Genomic DNA, 19,050 nt, shown 5'->3' on the forward strand with positions numbered 1-19,050 from the left:
TAAAACCAGCTTGAACATCTGGAAGTCCATGATTCATGTATTGCTGAAGCCTGGCCTGGAGAATTTTGAGCATTACTTTACTAGCATGTGAGATGAGTGTGATTGTGCAGTAGTTTGAGCATTCTTTGGCATTGTCTTTCTTTGGGATTGGAATGAAAACTGACCTTTTCCAGTCCTGTGGCCACTGCTGAGTTTTCCAAATTTGCTGGCATATTGAATGCAGCACTTTCACAGCATCATCTTCCAGGATTTGAAATAGCTCAACTGGAATTCCATCACCTCCACTAGCTTTGTTCGTAGTGATGCTTTCTAAGGCCCACTTGACTTCACATTCCAGGATGTCTGGCTCTAGGTGAGTGATCACACCATTGTGATTATCTTGGTCGTGAAGATCTTTTTTGTACAGTTCTTCTGTGTATTCTTGCCGCCTTTTCTTAATATCTTCTGCTTCTGTTAGGTCCATACGATTTCTGTCCTTTATTGAGCCCATCTTTGCATGAAATGTTCCCTTGGTATCTCTAATTTCTTGAAGAGATCTCTAGTCTTTCCCATTCTGTTGTTTTCCTCTATTTCTTTGCACTGATCACTGAGGAAGGCTTTCTTATCTCTCCTTGCTATTCTTTGGAACGCTGTATTCAAATGGGTATACCTTTCCTTGCTTTTCGCTTCTCTTCTTTTCGCAATCTTATACTATCGTGGAGAGTAACCGTTTATCAGATGTATGATTTGTAAATACTTTCGTATCCTCCAGGCTGCCTTTTCATCCTGGGACCTTCATCTTTGACACACACAAGTTTAACATTTTTAATGGAGTTTAATTTATTTATCTTTATTTTTGTTGCCTGTGCTCTTTGTTGGTTCATGCTTCTTTATGTGCCCGCACGTGGGGAGGAGAAAGATTCTCAAGTAGGGGAACTGGCAGTGTTCCTTGCAAAGTGGAATGTACGCAGTAGTGCCCGGCTCCCCAGGAAACCTGGCACTTTCTTAGAGTATCCAAAACAAAAGCTGTATTTACTTTAGAAGTCAGGTCACCACTTCCTAGAGGGCTCTTGTCCAGGGGTCCCAGGATGGGGAGGAGGAAGGGGCGGGAGTCAGGATCTTGTCCTCCACAGGATGTCTCCTGGGGCTGCAGTTGGCAGCCCCTGCGGCCTGACGAGCCGGGAGGAAACAGGTTGAGATCTGTGGGCTTTGGGAAGATGGAGTAGGGAGGTCCCTGCGTGATCACAGACCTCTCTCTTTTTGGCTCCAGGGGAGGATGAGGAGATGGCTGACCTCATGGAAGATGTAGGCGTCAAGAGTGTGAGTAGTAATTCCTGCTGCTAGAGGGCCGGGGCCCTAAGACCTAAGCCTTGGGCCTCATAGCTTCTCGCCATCTCCCTGCTCCACAGAATCACCCTCCTTGCTTCCTGACTTCTCAGTGGAGCATTGGGGGTGCGCACAGCATGCAGTCTGGAGTGCGCGATGTCACGGCCAACCCCTTTGCAGGGCATGGTGGGGGCTTGGGTCCCCCGAAGCACCCAGTGCTTCCTTCGGGGTTGGCTGCGCTGTCCCGCCAAAGGAAGAGAGACGGTCCCTTGTCTCTCCCCTGAGGGCATATACTGTGCAGGCAGCAGGGGCAGTAGCTGGCCTCCATGCTGCCATGGGCCGGCTCCTTGTGGGGTCGGGTACCTACCTCTGGGGAGTGCTGAGAGCCCCACGTGTCACCTCAATCCTCCCAGGAGGTGGGGACTCTACCATTCCTGTTTCCAGAGGGGGCTACAGTAGGCAAGCAGCCTGCCCAAGGTCACAGGGGTTGTTAAAAGTGTAACCCCACGTCTGCGCCTAGCTGTGTGACCTTGCCCGGTTACTTGCCCTCTCTGAGCTTCAGTGCCCTCATCTGTAAGTGGGGGGTCGAGTGCTTGGCAGGGAACCTTTTCTGCTAATGCATGTTACGACTGCTTTTACTGCTGCCATTAGCGAGTATGATCACGTCCCCTTGTTCATGAACTTTGCTTGTTGCTTCTTTATAGAAAAAGCACCAGAAGCTTAAGCAGAAAGAGGCTGATGACGAGGAGCTGGAGATGCCCCCTCAGTACCAAGGTGAGGCTTCCTCTCTTCTCTGTTGGAGCAGGTACCCTGTCACCTGCACGAGGCTGAGTGTGTTGCAGGCAGAGCCAAGAGATTGCAGGGCCTGGTTGCACTCAGGTGACACCAGCAAAGTTTGCCTGATACGTCACCTAAGACTGGGCTGAGGACCAGGGGGCCTGGGGGTTAGGACATCTGTGTACAGAACCCCCAGCCCTTCTGGGAAGCCCCTTAGCCTCATCTCTTCCCCACCCACCCAAGATTTTCTGAGACTTGCAGCCCACCCTTCTCCTGGGGCGTGTCTCTTATATGGCCTTGAGTCAGGCCAGATTAGTCCTGTGCTGAGGGTGGCACTTGAGAGGCCTGCCCAGGGAGTCGCTCTGTACAGTTGTTCCTGAGCTCCTGGAGTAGGTACTAGAGGTACCAAGGTGGCTGCCCAAAGCCAGAGGAGGTCTCACCTCTGCCTGCTTCCCGCCAGGCAGCCCCTGCAGGGTCCCTGCTCCCAGGCCCTTGCTCTGCATCTGGAGGTCTAGGGGCTGGTGTGGGAGGTCCCCAGTCCCAGTAGCAGATGCTTGCTCAGCCCCATGGCATCAACCAGTAGAAGAATGCCAAGGCTCCTTCCACTTCGTGGCCCGGCAGGCCACATCCCAGCCCACCTCCTCTGCTCTAAGAAGGTGTGTGCCGAAGCAGCAGCATACAGCACAGCGGGAGCCTGGGTTCAAGACTGCTTGCCCCGCTGCTCTCAGCCGTGTGGCCTTGGCCTGGTCACGCTAGCTCTCTGAGCTTCTGGCTTCTTACCTGTAAAGGAGGATCACCTGGGTCATCTCAGAGAGCTGTCCTCAGTCAGCACTCTGGGATGCCATCCGTGACTGTGTGGAAGCCCGGACTGGAAATGACACCGACCTTGGAAGCACTTCAGTCCTGAAGCCTCAGTTTTCATGTCTGTACGATGGGATGAGAGCTGCCTCTCTATCTCACGGTGTCGATGGGAAGCTGAACTGAGATCCAGCCTTAGCGCCTCATTTTACAGATAAGCCTAAGAGGCTCCAGGAAGTTAAGAGTCTTGCCTGGAGTTGAAGCCCAGTCTGCCTGATTTCAAAGCCTGTGATCTTTCTTCTAGAAAAAATGGAGAAGGTCCAGTTTGGAGAGTATGCGCTAATTTATGTTAGTCGAGAATATATATATTTCCCAGAGGTCACTGGTAGGTTTATGTGGATTCGAATCAGTCTGAGGAGCCCAGTGGTCTGATTGTCAAGTCACTGAACAGTCCTTTCTCGAGGATGGTCTTCGTCCTCTTGCTAGGGGACAGCCATCCGGTCCTGGCTGTGACTTATCTCACCAGCAGCGTTCTGAGAAGGTGCCTGTCGCCTTCTCCCAGGAGGAGGTGCCCTGGCCTTGCCTGACTCATGGCCTCTGTGTTCCCCCTGTAGCGGGAGGCTCTGGCATCCATCGCCCTGTGGCCAAGAAGACTATCCCTGGGGCTGAGTACAAGGCAAAGGTAAGAGCTGGGGGCAGGGGAAGGGCTCCCCTGGTAGGGGCTTGGGGACGAATGCCCATCATCACCCCAAGAGGCAGCTTTTATGGAGCCAGCAGGAGGCCACACCAAGGGGCACACAGACGTCTTGTGGTCCAGGCCTTTGCTGGGTGGCCATCTCGGGGTGCAGGAGTTCTTGGGCACCACCTGAGGCAGAGAATGATGGAAAGGGAGGACACGGCCTGTCACATCAGGGGCAAGGGTGGAAAGGGAAACCCACACTCCCGATTGACTCTGTTTCTCTGGGTGAGCAGAAAGCAAAGGGTGACGTGAAGAAGAAGGGTCGGCTCGACCCCTACGCCTACATCCCCCTCAACAGAACCAAGCTCAACCGCAGGTACGGTGTGTGCAGGCTGGGGTGGCACGTGCTCATTACACTGTCCACTCAATTGCTCAAGTCTCTTCCAGTTTTCTGTTTTTACTTGTTCACGTGCACCTTCAAGTATTATTGACTTGAACTGCTCTATTAAACACAAAGGGCATGGTCTGTGCTGATCACATGCTGCCCACCTCCTGGCAGCACCCCTTCTCCCTGTTCAAGCTGGTCAGGGTCGGGGGCTATCTCTTGACATTAAGGGAAGGGGGACTCCCTGGTCTCAGGGAGACGTGACCCTCCTATTCCTCGTTCTTGCAGGAAGAAGATGAAGCTACAGGGGCAGTTCAAGGGCCTGGTGAGAGCTGCTCAGCGGGGCTCCCACGTGGGACACAAGCTCCGCAGGAAGGATCGTCGGCCCTGAGCCCCAGGGCCCCCTCCTCCCCAAGCTGCTCTGTGGTCCAGCCTGAGGCCCTTTGCAGCCCCCAGGCTGCCTTGACACCAGCTCCAGATGCTCCTGTCAGCAGTGGAGCCTGGACTCAGGATGACTTGTTGGAACCAGGCTTGGGTCCCAGAGGTGCCCTGGATTTTGGAAGCTCCAAATGAGAATCTGTCTCCCTTCAGAGATGCCCCTGGGGTCTGGAGATGGGAATGTGGCTTTGTCATCGCCGAGTGGCCAGTGGGGCATCTGTGCTATCCATCCAGAGTGCTTGCAAACAACAGAGTAGATAGATGGTCTTCCTTTCCTCCGCCTGCTTGTAGCCCCGTGGCACTCAGCCTGGCTGCAGTTCTGAGTGTGTGAGGTTTGCTTTGACCAGACATAGAATAAAGATGCAACACCATGTGTTGTCCCTAGAAACGCCGTGTTTTATCTCCTGCCTCCCTCAGGTATAAGAACAGTGCCTAGTCATTGGCACCAGTTGGCTTGACTGCTTCCCTACCAGTTTTGGTACCCAGTCTGGGGCATAGCATGATAGCCCTGGGTCAGGCTTTGGATCTTGACCCACCTGTTTGAGAGGTCTTCCCAACTTCCAACTAACGTCCCAGTTAGAAGGTGACATTTGGAGCGTCCAGAGTGGCAGTGAACGCTCTGAACTTGGCCTGCAGAGCCGTGGTCGAGCACCAAGGACTCAGACTAAAGGGGAGTTGCAGCACTGGCTGCCCCAGCCTGCCCCAGGGTACAGGTTGCTCCCAGCAGCTTTGTTCACTGAGTCAGTAGGGTGTTTACTGAGCCCTTCTGTGTGCCAAGCACAGCCTGATCACCTACTTTCCTCATCCTCACATTCTTTTTCCCCAGACAGATGGATCAGGCTGTGGTATGAAGCGCAATGTGTTTCCCACTGTCCAGCTTTTGTTGGTTTGGAGCAGAGAAGGGAGTGGTGCAGGGCTCCCATTGCCCCTAAGACCGTATATCCTGTCAGCCCAGGATACTCCTTGTGCTTTCCCAGTAGGAATCAAGATGCAAAGAACCACACGCTCTTTCCCACCCCCAGCTATAAGGAACTATGCTTGTCCCCTGGCATTGGATTGACAGTTTTTCTTATCTCAAAGTCTCCACATTGGAAATGGCTCCCAGGAGACCCTGTGCACCATTCCTCTCATCCTCTCAGGGAACTCATGTCAACTTGATCCATTGCCCCCAAATTAGGGCATTTCTTCTGCTGATTTGGGGCTAGGAAGCTGAGAGGAATCACACGCTGCCCAGAGGTGGCGCTGTTGACATGTCTTGTTCATAGAAAGTCTGGAATTGGAGAGGAAGGAAGGTTGAAAGAGGTGGCTATTAGGTTTGCAAAGGTGGTCTAACCGTGACACCCTTTGTTACACTTCTGGACACAAGGTGGGCCAAATTAAGCCGGCCCAACCCTTTTCTGTTTCCATTCTCAGGAATGCAAGCACATGCAGTAGAAAGTGTCACGTGAAATAAGTATGGGTAGGATTGCCCAACTGCTCGGGATTGATGTCTTAAAATTTGAAGCAACTTGCTTATCATGGTGTATTTTCCTAGGAGCTTTGTTTCTTTCAAAAGTGGGAAGAACAGGTGACCTAGAAAGGTAGATGTTAGTGATATGTTAAACTCCATATCCTTTGGGAAGTAGGCTTCAAATGCAAATTATCTTGATGCAGAGGCAAGAATTAATCTTGCTTCAGAAACTTCAGGTGCTTGAAACATCTGTTAGGAAAGGCAGTGCTGCTTTTCTCTGTCTATGAGGAGAAGGAGAATTGGGCGTATTCATCAGTGCAAGGCTCAATTGATTCCAGGGCAACTGGAACAGTGGAGGCCCTCCCCCCAAAACTCAGATTTACTATGTTAATTTTGTTCTGCTTTTGGCAGTGTCAGAATCTGAGACTTTGGGCTTTATTTTCTGGGGTCCATCCTCAGAAATGGAAGACAACTCTGACTTCCGACTATACTACAAAGCTACAGTAATTAAGACAGTATGGTACTGGCACAAAAACAGAAATATAGACCAATGGAACAGGATAGAAAGCCCAGAGATAAACCCAACACCTACAGTCACCATGTCTTTGGCAAGGGAGGCAAGAATGCACAGTGGAGAAAAGACAGCTTCTTCAATAAGTGGTGCTGGAAAAACTGGACAGCTACGTGTAAGAGAATGAAATTAGAACATTCCCTAACACCATACACAAAAATAAAATGAATTAACTAAATATAAGGCTAGTCACTCTAAAACTCTTGGAAGAAAACAGGCAGAATACTCCAAGACCCTTTTTGACCCACCTCCTAGAGTAATAAAACGAAATGAGACCTAGTAATTTAAAAGCTTTGGCACAGCAAAGGAAACCATAAAATGAAAAGACAACCCTCGGAATGGGAGAGAATATTTGCAAGTGAGGTAACTGACAAAGGATTCATCTCTCTATAAGCAGCTTATGCAATTCAATATAAAACAATCCAAAAAATGGAAGATCTGAGTAGACATTTACCCAAAGAAGACATAACAGATGAAAAGATGCTCAACAAACACATGAAAAGGTGTTCAATAATCATTAATTATTAGAGAGATGCAAATCAAAACTACAATGAAGCATCACTGCACACCAGTCAGAATGGCCATCATCAAAACCTACAAACAAATCAGCTATATCCCAACACAAAAAGTTAAAAAAAAAAAAAATCTGCAAACAACAAGTGCTGGAGAGACTGAAGAAAAGGGAACCCTATTGCTCTGTTGGTGGGAATGTAATTTGATACAGCCACGGTGAGGAACAGTATGGAGGTTCCTGAAAAAATAAAAATAGAACCCCCATATGGCCCAGCAATCCCACTACTGGGCATATACTCTGAGAAAACCATAATTCAAAGAGACACAGGTACCCCAGTGTCCACTGCAGCACTAGCCAGGACATGGAAGCAACCTACCTACATGTCTATTGACAGATGAATGGATAAAGCCGTGATGCATCTAAATACGATGGAATCTTATTCAGCCTTAAACAAAATTAGCTCATTTGCAGTGATGTGGATGGACCTAGAGTCTGTCATACAGAGTGAGATAAATCAGGAAAATAAATATGGTGTAAGTTGATTCAGTCATGTCCATCTGTGATCCTGTGGACTGTAGCCCGCCAGGCTCCTCTGTCCATGGGATTCTCCAGGCAAGAATACTGGAGTGGGTTACCATGCCCTTATCCAGTGGATCTTCCTGACCCAGGGATCGAGCCTGCATCTCTTGTCTCCTGTGATGGCAGACAAGTTCTTTACCACCAGTGCCACCCGGGAAGCCCAAATACTGTATATTTATTTATGCAAATATATGGAATCTAGAAAAATGGTACAGATGAGCCTATTTGCAGGGCAGGATAGAAAAGCAGATTCAGAGAACAGACATCTGGACATAGTGGGGGAAGGGGAGGGTGGGACAAATTGGGAGTGAAACACTGATGTATATACGCTACCATGAGTGAAATAGCTAGCTAGCAGGAAGCTTCTGTTTAGCACAGGGCGCTCAGCTCTGCTCTGTGATGACCTGGAGGGGTAAAATGGGGGCCGGGGGGTTGGGAGGGAGGCTCAAGGCTGCGGAGATCTATGTATACATGTAGCTCATTCGCTTTGTTGTACAGAAGAAACTATCACAACGTTGTAAAGCACACATACTCCAATTTAAATTAAGGTATGATGAAACATAAAAAAATAAAAAAGAAACGGAAAACAAAACATACCCACCCTGACCGCACTGAAACAGCAATGCTTGTGCTGGCTGTGAATTTGGCATCATTCTGGGGATTTGCAAAGGCAGTCCGCTCATATCCCCTATTAACACAACGTTCTGGACACAGGTGGGTCAGGTTAAAGCGACCCTCCCCCTTCTTGGGAGATGATGTATCTCAAGATGGCCTCAGCAGGTGTGGTAGTGGCTCTGCCCACAGTTCATCCCTGGCATAGGTTATCTTATTAGGTGTTTGGTAAGACTACATCTGTCCATATGCTTGGTCCTGTGTTTTCTCTGTTGTTTACAAGTGAGAAAATTACTTAAGGAATTAAAGTAGCCCCTGTTTTCATTTATCCTCGTTGCATATGTTTCTTCAAAAGGTAACTTAGAAAATTGGAATGTATTCTGTATTTCACTTTAAAGTATTAATAAAGATTTGGGAATCCCCCAGCAGGCCAGTGGTTAGGACTCCTTACTTTCAATCTTGAGGGCTCGTAGTTGAGGAACAAAGATCCTACAAGTTTTACAGCTCGGCCAAAAAAAGTAAAGAGTCACAGAAGTTTTGAAAACCAGTATGGAAAAAACAGAAAGGTGAAAAATGGGCTAGAATCCTTCTACCAAATTCTCACTGTTAATCCTAGTATATTTCATTTGTTTCTAAACACAGGGCTTTTTTCACAAAAATAGTTTTAAATTACAAGTTTATATTCTAAGCTTGCACTTGGCTATCACAAAATTTTTACCCTACTGAGGTATAAACATTTCATAAGCATGTTTTCAATGTCCTGGCTTAAATATCTACCTGGTAGATGTAGCTCAATGTACTTAGACATGGTCTTTGAGTCCATAAGTATGTTGTTCCTTGATGCCCTCACTGGACTTCCCAGGTAGCCCAGCTGGTAAAGAGTCTGCTTGCAATGTAGGAGTCCTCGGTTCAATTCCTGGGTTGGGAAGTTCCCCTGGAGAAGGGATAGGCTACCCACTCCAGTATTCTTGGGCTTCTCGGGTGGCTCAGCTGGTAAAGAATCCAACTGCAATGTCGGAGACCTGGGTTCGATCTCTGGTTTGGGAAGATCCCCTGGGGAAGGGCATGGTAAACCACTCAGTATTCTTGCCTAGAGAAACGCCACAGACAGAGGAGCCTGCTCGCCCACAGCCCATAGGGTCACAAAGAGCTGGACAGACTGAGCAACTAAGCACACAGCACAGTGCCCTCACTAGATGCTGGGTCATGTGCAAAGCAATATTTAGAAAGTGACACGATGACTGCTCCTTGTTCTATTTTTTGCTAGACATTATTATGAATGGATAGATGACTGTACTCCAGAAAATTACCCTGATTTGGAGCAATGTGAGCTGGCTTGTCATTTCCTGAAATCATGCTTAATGTCCCTGCTGCCATTAGAAATATTCACCAGGGTGTTAGAGCCTGGCCAAGTCATCCAGGTCCAGCAGTGCTGGAAGGTTTTTTCCCATTTATAGCTGTTGTCAGTAATGAGTAAATGTTGATTAAGAAAGTGGGTGAGGGTATAGTGGCTTGCCACTGCATACGCAGGCTGCATGTTCATCCCCGTTGAGTTCTGGATATCAGCTTTGCAATCTAAAATCAGCCTCGGGACTTCCCTGGCGGTCCAGTGGTCGGGAATCTGCCTGCGTACGCAGGGCACACTAGCTAGACCCTTGCTCTGGGGAGATCCCACATGCCGCAGAGCAACGAAGTCCACGTGCCACGACTGCTGAGTCTGCTCTACAGCCCTCGGGTCGCAACTGCCGGAGCCCGAGAGCCCTAGAGCCTGGGCTCTACAACAAGGGAAGCCACTGCAGTGAGACAGCCGCGCACCACAAGGAAGAGGGGCCCCCGGCTCGCCGCCACCAGAGAAAGCCCGCACACAGCAGCAAAGACCCAGCACAGCCAAAGATGGAAACGTGGCTCAGCCGCTAAGCTGTGGCCGACTCTCTGTGACCCCACGGACTGTAGCCCGCCAGGCTCCTCTGTCCATGGGACTTCCCAGGCAAGAACACTGGAGTGGGTTGCCGTTTCCTTCTGCAGGGGATCTTCCTGACCCAGGGATCGAACCCACATCTCCTGCATTGCAGGCGGTCCTCTTGTATTGCAGGCAGATTCTGTACCAACTGAGTCATGAGGGAAGGTCCGAATGTTTATTTATAAAACTAAATAAATTTAAAATCAGCGTTGATTAAAACAATAAAGGAAGTAAAATCGGAGTTGATAGGTTCAGTGAAGTAAAAACAGACTCACAAGAGTCCTAGTCAGAATTGCCATTTATTAACTCATAACAAGAATGATAACTGCTACAGGGCCGGAGACTTGGTGTCATGGTGACCGCTCTGGACATACTGTCCCCTGAAAAAGGAGTCAAAATCAGAGGCTTCTGTGAGCGTGAAACAGGCAAGGGAATCACGTGAGTGATATGTTACTAAGGTCATTGCTGTCGGACCACTGTCCTTGGTGTATGGGATATAAATACTGCCCATTGGGTGCCTCTCGGTTCTGTGTACCACTGCACAACAGGCCCAATCCTTCCTCTCTGGTATCTTCTAGGCTCTTTGGACCCACTTACCTGCTGTCCAGAAGCTTTTCTGAGATTTGATTTGCCTCCTGCCTTCTTCACTTCGGTGCAGACTGAAGGGTTTGAATTCTAGAGGGCAGCCTGATTTCCAGATTCCAGGGATGTCACCCTGCAGACCTGCAGGTTCCAATTACAGAGCTGACACAATTTTTATCCAGACATTCAGAGAGGGTCTGAGTCACTGTTTATAGGCAGATGGATTTATGAACCATGCTAGAAACAGCTTGTACGGTCCAGTGGCTCCTCTGGAGGTCTTGCAAGATCTTGAAAAGTCTTGTTTTGCCCTAGAATGGTTGCTCTGCCATAGATCTCGGACTTGAGGCAATTGAACCTGAAGTACGTCCATGGCCAATAACCCTCTGTTATAAAACACTCATAAAAATGACGAGGCGCAGTGTTACCCCAGCAGATTTTTACGCGGCTGCCTGTATGCCTGTATTGATTGGGTCGCTGTGTGATAATACTTATCTAAAAATGGCCTTAATCATTCTGGCAGGTAGTTCAACTCCTTCTGAGTGGGTAGAGTATACCTCCAAGACAAATAATAATCAGCTAGCAAAGCTGACATCTAGTATTTATTCTGCAGAAAACCCTTACCTGCCCACAGGAGGGTCATCACAGGGGTTATGTGAATCCCTTCCCTTAGGACGCCACACAGGGCACAGTCACACCTGATCCACTGTTACCTGCACAGGTGTACAGAGGCAACTACAAGTCGAGCTGTACAGAGCCTCATTGTGGTAAGATGCTCACCTTCATGATCATCCCTGGTGGCTCAGCTGGTAAAGAATCCGCCTGAAGTGCAGGAGACCTGGGTTCGATCCCTGGGTTGGGAAGATCCTCTGGAGAAGGGAACAGCTACCCACTCCAGTATTCTGGCCTGAATTCCGTGGATTGTATAGTCCAGGGGGTCGCAAAGAGTCAGACACAACTCAGCAACTTTCACTTTCATGATCATCCCACTTTATAGCTGAGACCCCACAGGCAACCTAAGCAGGTGGCGTTAGGGACCACCCAGGCCTTTAGAGTTCTTGCCCACGCTGCCTGCCGCAGAAGTAACTTAGCTCCTGGGGGAACATGGTGTTGCTGGGACACCAGAGTCTCAACAGAGTTTGTTCCCGTTCATCATCTTGAAGGCTCTTCACCCTCAAAGCCCGGCGACTCAGACTAAAACTAATTACAGAACAGGTTTCTGTACTTGGTAAGAGAAGGGTGGAGCTGGACCAGAACCGACTTTCTTGAGGACTGGGAGGGCCAGGAGGGGTAAGGTGGGGGGGCATGTATCGTATTCTTTCTTCTTCCTCCTCCCCTTTCAAGGAGGGGGATGGAGTTGGCCTGCAAATTTTTTCTTTTTTCAACATTTTCTTCACACACTGGCATTGTGCATTTATTCTGAAAAAAGGACTTCTTTCCACAAAAAGATTTTGGGAGGCATGGGAGATTCAGCAGTGTGCAAAGCAGATAGGAACTTGGCCTTCATGAAATTTCTGAGGTGGAGACAGACAAAATAAATTAAAAATAAATCAATAAAGACATGATTGGACTAGCCATGAAGTCTAAGTGTGGCCATGAAGGGATGGATTTGGACAAGGTGGGGAGTTGGACTTGATGTGAACGATGTTTATCTAAGACCTGGGGTGGAGCAGGCTTTAGGTTAGATTGTTTGCATAAACAACCAAAGTGACAACATATTCTGGTTTCTGGGTTCTGTCATGAAGCGCTGTTGCAGATGAGGCCTTTTTTTTGCTTAGGTTGTATGTTTGTGTGTGCGTATGTGGTTGGGGTCTGGGGCAGAGCTGCTAAAGCCCCTGTCACCCACTTTTGGGCCATGCTCCAAACTAAGCATGGCATGTGCAGAGGCCCTGGAATCAGGAGTATGGCCTCTTCAGGCTTCCCAGGTGGCGCTAGTGATGAAGAACCTGCTTGCCACTACAGAAGACCTAAGAGACATGGGTTCGATCCCTGGGTTGGGAAGCTCCTCTGCAGAAGGCCATGGCAACCCACTCCAGTATTCTTGCCTGGAGAATCCCCATGGACAGAGGAACCTGGCGGGCTACAGTCCATGGGGTGTCAAAGAGTCGGACATGACTGAAGCAACTTAGCAAGCACGCACACACGCACACATGGCCCCTTAAGAACGGACAAGAGGCCAAGTTTGCTGGGCCAGGGGGGCCACGTGGAGAGTGGGGCAGCTGAAGACCAGAGAAGCTGCTGGATGGGGGTGTTTTACAGGGCCTTGGATTAGCCCAACAAAAATAGGGTGCGGGTGGAGGATACACAGGGGCGACCTGATTTGACTTGCATTAAAAAAAAAAAAAAAGGGATTACTGGCTGTTGTGTGAGTCATAGATTAGAACAGGCTGGAGGAAATGAGCAGACCTGCTGGGAACCTGCTCTTAACAATCCAGATAAGAGGGTGATGGTACATTAGGCTGGGATGGGAAGCGGTAGTTTCAGGGTTGGAGATGGTGAGAAGTGGCTGGAAGTCGCTTGGAAACTGCAACTTGAAGTCCAGTGCTGTTCATGGAGGGATCTTTAGCTTCAGGAGAGGGAAGCTGGGCCCCTGGGTTTTTGGACTATGAAGGCTAGATAGGATTTTTTTTTTTTTTTTTTTTTAATATCCTTGCTCCCTGCATGTCTGGCACTGCCCTAGGCACTAGGGATACATCGAGAACAAAACAAACAAAACACCCAGCCTCCATGGGGTAATGAAACAAAATAAATATGGAATTCAATACGTTAGCGAACGATACGTGTTACAGTGAACTGTAAAGCAGAGAAGGGGACAGGGAGTACTGGATGGGAGGGAGGGGTGGTTTCAACTTTAAATTGGCTAAAGATTTGAAGAAGTGAGCCCTTAGATAACTCCTGTAGCTGGAGGAAGCAGCAAGTGCAAAGACCCTGGTGTAGGCATGTGCTCAGGTTAGTCAAAGAAAAGTAGCTGGAGCTGAGACAGGGAGAGGGAGATGAGTTGGCATAGGGTTATAGGCCACTATAAGGACTTTGACTTTTTCCTCCCGGTGGAAAGGGGAGTCGTTGGGCAACTGTGAATCTAGGGGTCACCTGATGCAAAGTGACCATCAGTCGGGATGGGAAAACACTGCAGATGAAGCATTTGGGAGCTGGAGAGTCTGGAGTTTGGTTTTAGACATACTGAGTTTGAGATGACCATTAGACATCCAAAGGAAGACTGAGCCCCTAGAGCAACGGGGTCTATGAACCTGGAACTCAGAGGAGAGCTTCCAGGGTAGATGTATTCATTTGGGAGCCTATGTGTGTGTGTGTTTCAAGTAAATAGACTGGGATATCAACAAGTATGTGAGTGTAGATAGAGAAAACACATCTAAGACTGAGCTTGGGACACTTCAACATTAAGGGCAGATAAGAACAGCCAGTGAGGAAGAAAAAAAAGGTGATAAAACACAAAACAGGAGAACATGATATCCTGGAAACTTCAAGAAAATAGAGGTTATCCGCGGCATCAAACCTGTTTAAAGTTCAAGTAAGCTGAGGATTATCGAATTTCGTAACATGAAGGTCATCAGTGAGGAGTTCTGTGGCAATTCAGCTCAAAATTATCTGGCGTTCAGCTAAAAAAAAAGTTAGAATGCATTGTGAAATGAATGAGCTAGGGCATCCCTCGTGGTCCAGTGGTTAAGAATCTGCCTGCCAACACAGGGGACACAAGTTTGACCCCTGGGCTGGGAAGATTGGACATGCCCTGGGGCAACTAAGCCTGTGCGCCACAACTGTTAAAGCCCATACGCTCTAGAGCCGTCTACAACAAAAGAAGTCGCTGCAATAAGAGGCCTGTGCACCCCAGCGAAAAGTAGCCCCAACTTGCCACAACTAGAGAAAGCCTGTGCAACAACTAGAGAAAGCCCAAGTGTAGCAACAAAGACCCAGCACAGCCAAAAATTAAAAAAAAAAAAAACTTAAAAAAATAAAAGACTTAAAAGAAATATTCAGAAACATCCAACATTTAAAAAAAAAAGAATGAGCTACAAGGACATCTTGTGCAGCACAGGGAATATAGTCAATATTTCATAATAACTTAAAATGGAGTATCATCTATAAAAATTTTGAATTGTAAAAAATAAAATTCTGAGTAACCTTATAACTATTTAAAAAGCTGAACTTCAAAAAGAAAACTCCTGGTCCAAATAGCTTCACCAGCACATGTTTAAGAATAAAACCGCATCAATCTTGCACAGATTCCTTCATACTGTAGATAAAAGGGAACATTCCTACCCATTTTATGAGGCTAGCATGACTCTGATTTCAAAATCTGTCAAGCACATTATAGGTATACCTTGGAGATATTGCAAGCTTAGTTCCAGACCACCACAAAAAGCAAATACTATTATAATAAAGCGGGTAACACAAGGGGAATTCCCTGGCAGTCCAGAGGTTAGGACTCCACACTCTCAACGCTGAGGGTCCAAGTTCAATTGCTGGTCAGGGAACTAAGATCCCACAAACTGTGGGTGGGGCCAAAAAATAAACAGGGTGGCAGGGGAGTAACATGAATGTTTTGGTTTCCGCACACAGAAGAGTTATGTTTAAGTTATGCTGTGTTTATGCTAAGTGTGCGTTACTGTCATATCTAAAAAAACACCAATGTTGAGGGATTTCCTTGGTGGTCCAGTGGTTAAGACCCCATGTTCCCAATGCAGGGGGCCCAGGTTCAATCCCTGATCAGGGGATTAGATCCCACATGCTGCCAGACTTGGAAGAAAAGTTATAACCAACCTAGACAGCATATTAAAAAGCACAGACATTACTTTGCCAACAAAGGTCTGTCTAGTCAAAGCTATGGTTTTTCCAGTAGTCATGTATGGATGTGAGGGTTGGACTATAAAGAAAGCTGAGCACCGAAGTATTGATGCTTTTGAACTGTGGTGATGGAGAAGACTCTTGAGAGTCCCTTGGACAGCAAGGAGATCCAACCAGTCCATCCTAAAGGAAATCAGTCCTGAATACTCATTGGAAGGACTGATGCTGAAGCTGAAACTCCAATACTTTGGCCACCTGATGCGAAGAGCTGACTCATTTGAAAAGACCCTGTTGCTGGGAAAGATTGAAGAGGACAACAGAGGATGAGATGGTTGGATGGCATCACCGACTCAATGGACATAAGTTTGAGTAAACTCTGGGAATTGGTGATGGACAGGGAGGCCTGGCATGCTGCAGTCCTTGGGGTTGCAAAAAGTCAGACACAACTGAGTGACTGAACTGAACTGAACTGATGCTGCAAGAATCTCATGCCACAGCTAAAGATTCTGCATGCCACAATGAAGATCAAAGATCCTGTGTGATACAACTAAGATCTGGCACAGCCAAATAAATAAATGAATTTTTTTAAGTTAAAAAAAAGTCTATACCTTAATTTAAAGTACTTTATTGCTAAAAATAAAACAGTAGGATGAACCCTTTAAAAAGACAAACATAGCTTTTTAAAAGCAACAAAGAGCTAACATCATAGCAAGGAATTACCTGACCAAGCCTCAGGAGCCAATAGGACTCAGAGAGTCCAGCAAAAGGCAACCTTATGTGTGAGTGGATGAGTGGAGTACAAACTGTGTGGCTGAAATGCACTTTTAGGGGTCTTGTGAGGTTAAGGGGATAAAAGTTTGAGTTTAGGAATCACTAAGAATGGAGACCCAAATAAATCACACACACATCTTTAGCTGGGACCTTAATGGATTACAGTCTTGGAGTAAGGGTAAATCTGAGGTGTATCACATACACTTGAAAATTACCATCAAGTAGTCTGGGTGGCCCAGGGAATCTTGAGGCTAGGACTTGGAGTAAGGTGGTTTCAGACTGCTAGTGTCCTCATGAATTTGATAGAAAGAAACAAAAATCTTATGTGGAGGATGACAACATCATCTTAGCTCCCAAATTATTTCTATTGTACAAAAAATTTTTCAAATGCAATGTCCAGGATTCTACCAACAATAACCCGGCATACAAGGAGAAAAAGTATGAGAAAGAGAAAGCAGAAACAACAGCAAGAACAGACCACAGGCAATCTGTTTATACCGCTGTGACTTCACTCATCACACTGTGTTGTTATTATTTATCTTTCTTTCTCAGTGGGAATATTTCCTGGTTTCTTCCCCAGCGATTATTCCATTCTTTTCCCTTCCGTACACTCTTGATTTCAGTTCTGATTATACTGTGATACTGGAGAGGTTGACCCTTTCACCAGCTGTAGGAGTAGGGCGCATGAACTATCCACGGAATCTCTCTTCCTATCCGCAGGATTGACTCAGGGGTGAGCACGTGAACTAAGGCAGTCCAGTGGGTGAATCCCAGCCTGTCTGGGAGAAAATGCTGATATACAGACTCTACTCTTGAATAGAGAAGCATGTCCCTCTAAGAGCTGCTAGCTGCAACATTGAGAGTAGCTAACTCCAGGTAGAAATCAGTGCTGTGGAAGATCAAACTAGAAAGAAATCAGATCTTGAGTAACATTGTGAAGCTACTAGACCAAGGTTCACCTGTAGCTAGACCTGCTTCTAGAGCAGCACTGACCATTAGAAATATAATGTAAGTCACCTGTGAAAATTTTCTAGTGGCCACATCTAAAAAGTAAGAAGATTTCCCTGGTGCTCCAGTGGTTAACACTCTATGCTCTCAAAGCAGGGGGCCCCAGTTTGAGGCCTGGTTAGGGAATTAAAATCCTACAAGCCACATGGCACTGCCAAAAAAAAGAAAAAGGTGAAATTCATTTTAGTAATATAGTTTATTTAACTTAATATATCCAAATACTATCATTTAACGTATGTAATAAAGTAAATAATTACTAATAACTAGCTTACATTCTGTTATTCATGCTAAGTCCATGAAATCTAGTGTGTATTACACTAAACAACACATCTCAAATCAGACTAGGTATATTTCAAGTGCTGAATAGTCTTGTAGCTGGGGACCATCAAAGAGCTCTAAAATTTTCCTTTATTGAATCAATATATATCCTTAGAGCAAGGTTTAACTGCTTTGTGCATGCACGCTTGCTAAAGTCGCTTCAGTCGTGTTCAACTCTTTGTGACCCTATGGACTGTAGCCTGCCACGCTCCTCTGTCCATGGGACTCTCCAAGCAAGAATACTGGAGTGGGTAGTCATGCCCTCCTCCAAGGGATCTTCCCAACCCACAGATTGAACCCATCTCTTTTATGTCTCCTGCATTGGCAGGCAGGTTCTTTACCACTAGCACCACCCGGGAAGCCCTTAACTGCTTTGTTGATGTATAATTTATATACCATTAAATTCACCCACTCTAAATGTACGGTTCTAGGCTTTTTAATAGAACAAAAGTTGTGCAACCACCACCAGCCTCCAGTTTTAGAACATCGCCATCAACCGCAGAATTTCCCTTGTGCCCCTTTGGTGTCACTCTCTGCTCCCATCCACAGCCCCAGGCTGCTCTACTTTCTTTCTGTACATTTGCCTTTTCTGGAATTTCACATAAAGGGAATCAAGTAATATGTAGGGTTTTGCCTCTGGCTTCTTTAACTTAATGTAGTTCGTGTTTTTGAGGTTCCTCCATGTTTTAGCATAATGCAGTACATTTCTTTCTATTGCTCAATAATATTCTAATGTATGGACATCCATTGTGTTTATCCATTCACCAGTTGATGGACATCAGGAATGTTTCCACCTGCGGGTGATTATGACTAAAGCAGCTAGGAACATTCTTGTCCAAGCCTTTTTATGGATGTGTTTCTGTTTCTCTTGATAGAGTCTTAGGAGTGGAATTCCTGGGTCATATGCTAAGTTTATATTTAACCTGTTAAGAAACTGCCAGACTTCTTTCTTTCTGGCCTCACCTGGTAGCTTGCCCCAGGGTCTTATTTCCCGGACCAGGGATTGAACCAGGGCCCTCAGCACTGAGAGCATGGAGTCCTAACTACTCCACCACCAGGGAATTCCCAAAACTCACTCTTTCAAAGCACATAATTCAATGTCTTACAACTATCACCACTAATTCCAGAACATTTCCACCACTCTAAAAAGAAAATCTACACCCGTTAAGTGGTCATTCCTCATGCCTTACTTCCTTTCCCAACTCCTTGGAAGTCTACTTTCTGTCTTTATGGATTTGCCTATTCTGGACATTTTATATAAATGGAATTATGTAACACGTGGCATTTTGCATCTGGCTTCTTCCATTGAATGTAACATTTTCAAGTTTTATCCATGTTTAGCATGTATTAGTACTTTATTCCTTTTGTTTGTTGTTGTTAGTGGCTCAATTTTGTCTGACTCTTTGCAATCCCATGGACTGTAGGCCACCACGCTCTTCTGTCCATGGGATTTCCCAGGCAAGAATACCAGAGTAGCTAGCCATTTCCTCCTCAAGGGGATCT

The 19,050-nt window shown here is 46.8% G+C and overlaps 1 protein-coding gene across 2 annotated transcripts in view; it reads left to right on the plus strand.

The window, feature by feature from the left end:
• The window catches only part of RRP12 (ribosomal RNA processing 12 homolog), a 29,065-nt gene extending 24,295 nt beyond the window's left edge, over positions 1-4,770 (plus strand). Inside the window, exons 30-34 of one of the 2 annotated variants that reach the window (XM_018041529.1) lie at positions 1,250-1,299; positions 2,010-2,079; positions 3,495-3,562; positions 3,853-3,935; positions 4,233-4,770. In XM_018041529.1, coding sequence (XP_017897018.1) covers positions 1,250-1,299; positions 2,010-2,079; positions 3,495-3,562; positions 3,853-3,935; positions 4,233-4,335 — 374 coding nt within the window. In that variant the 3' untranslated portion in view covers positions 4,336-4,770. The remainder of the gene's footprint in view (positions 1-1,249; positions 1,300-2,009; positions 2,080-3,494; positions 3,563-3,852; positions 3,936-4,232) is intronic. The other variant, XM_018041530.1, reaches the window with a different exon arrangement.

The sequence above is a fragment of the Capra hircus genome, chromosome 26 (assembly GCF_001704415.2).
Source record: "Capra hircus breed San Clemente chromosome 26, ASM170441v1, whole genome shotgun sequence".
In the NCBI taxonomy this organism is placed as follows: Eukaryota; Metazoa; Chordata; class Mammalia; order Artiodactyla; family Bovidae; genus Capra; species Capra hircus.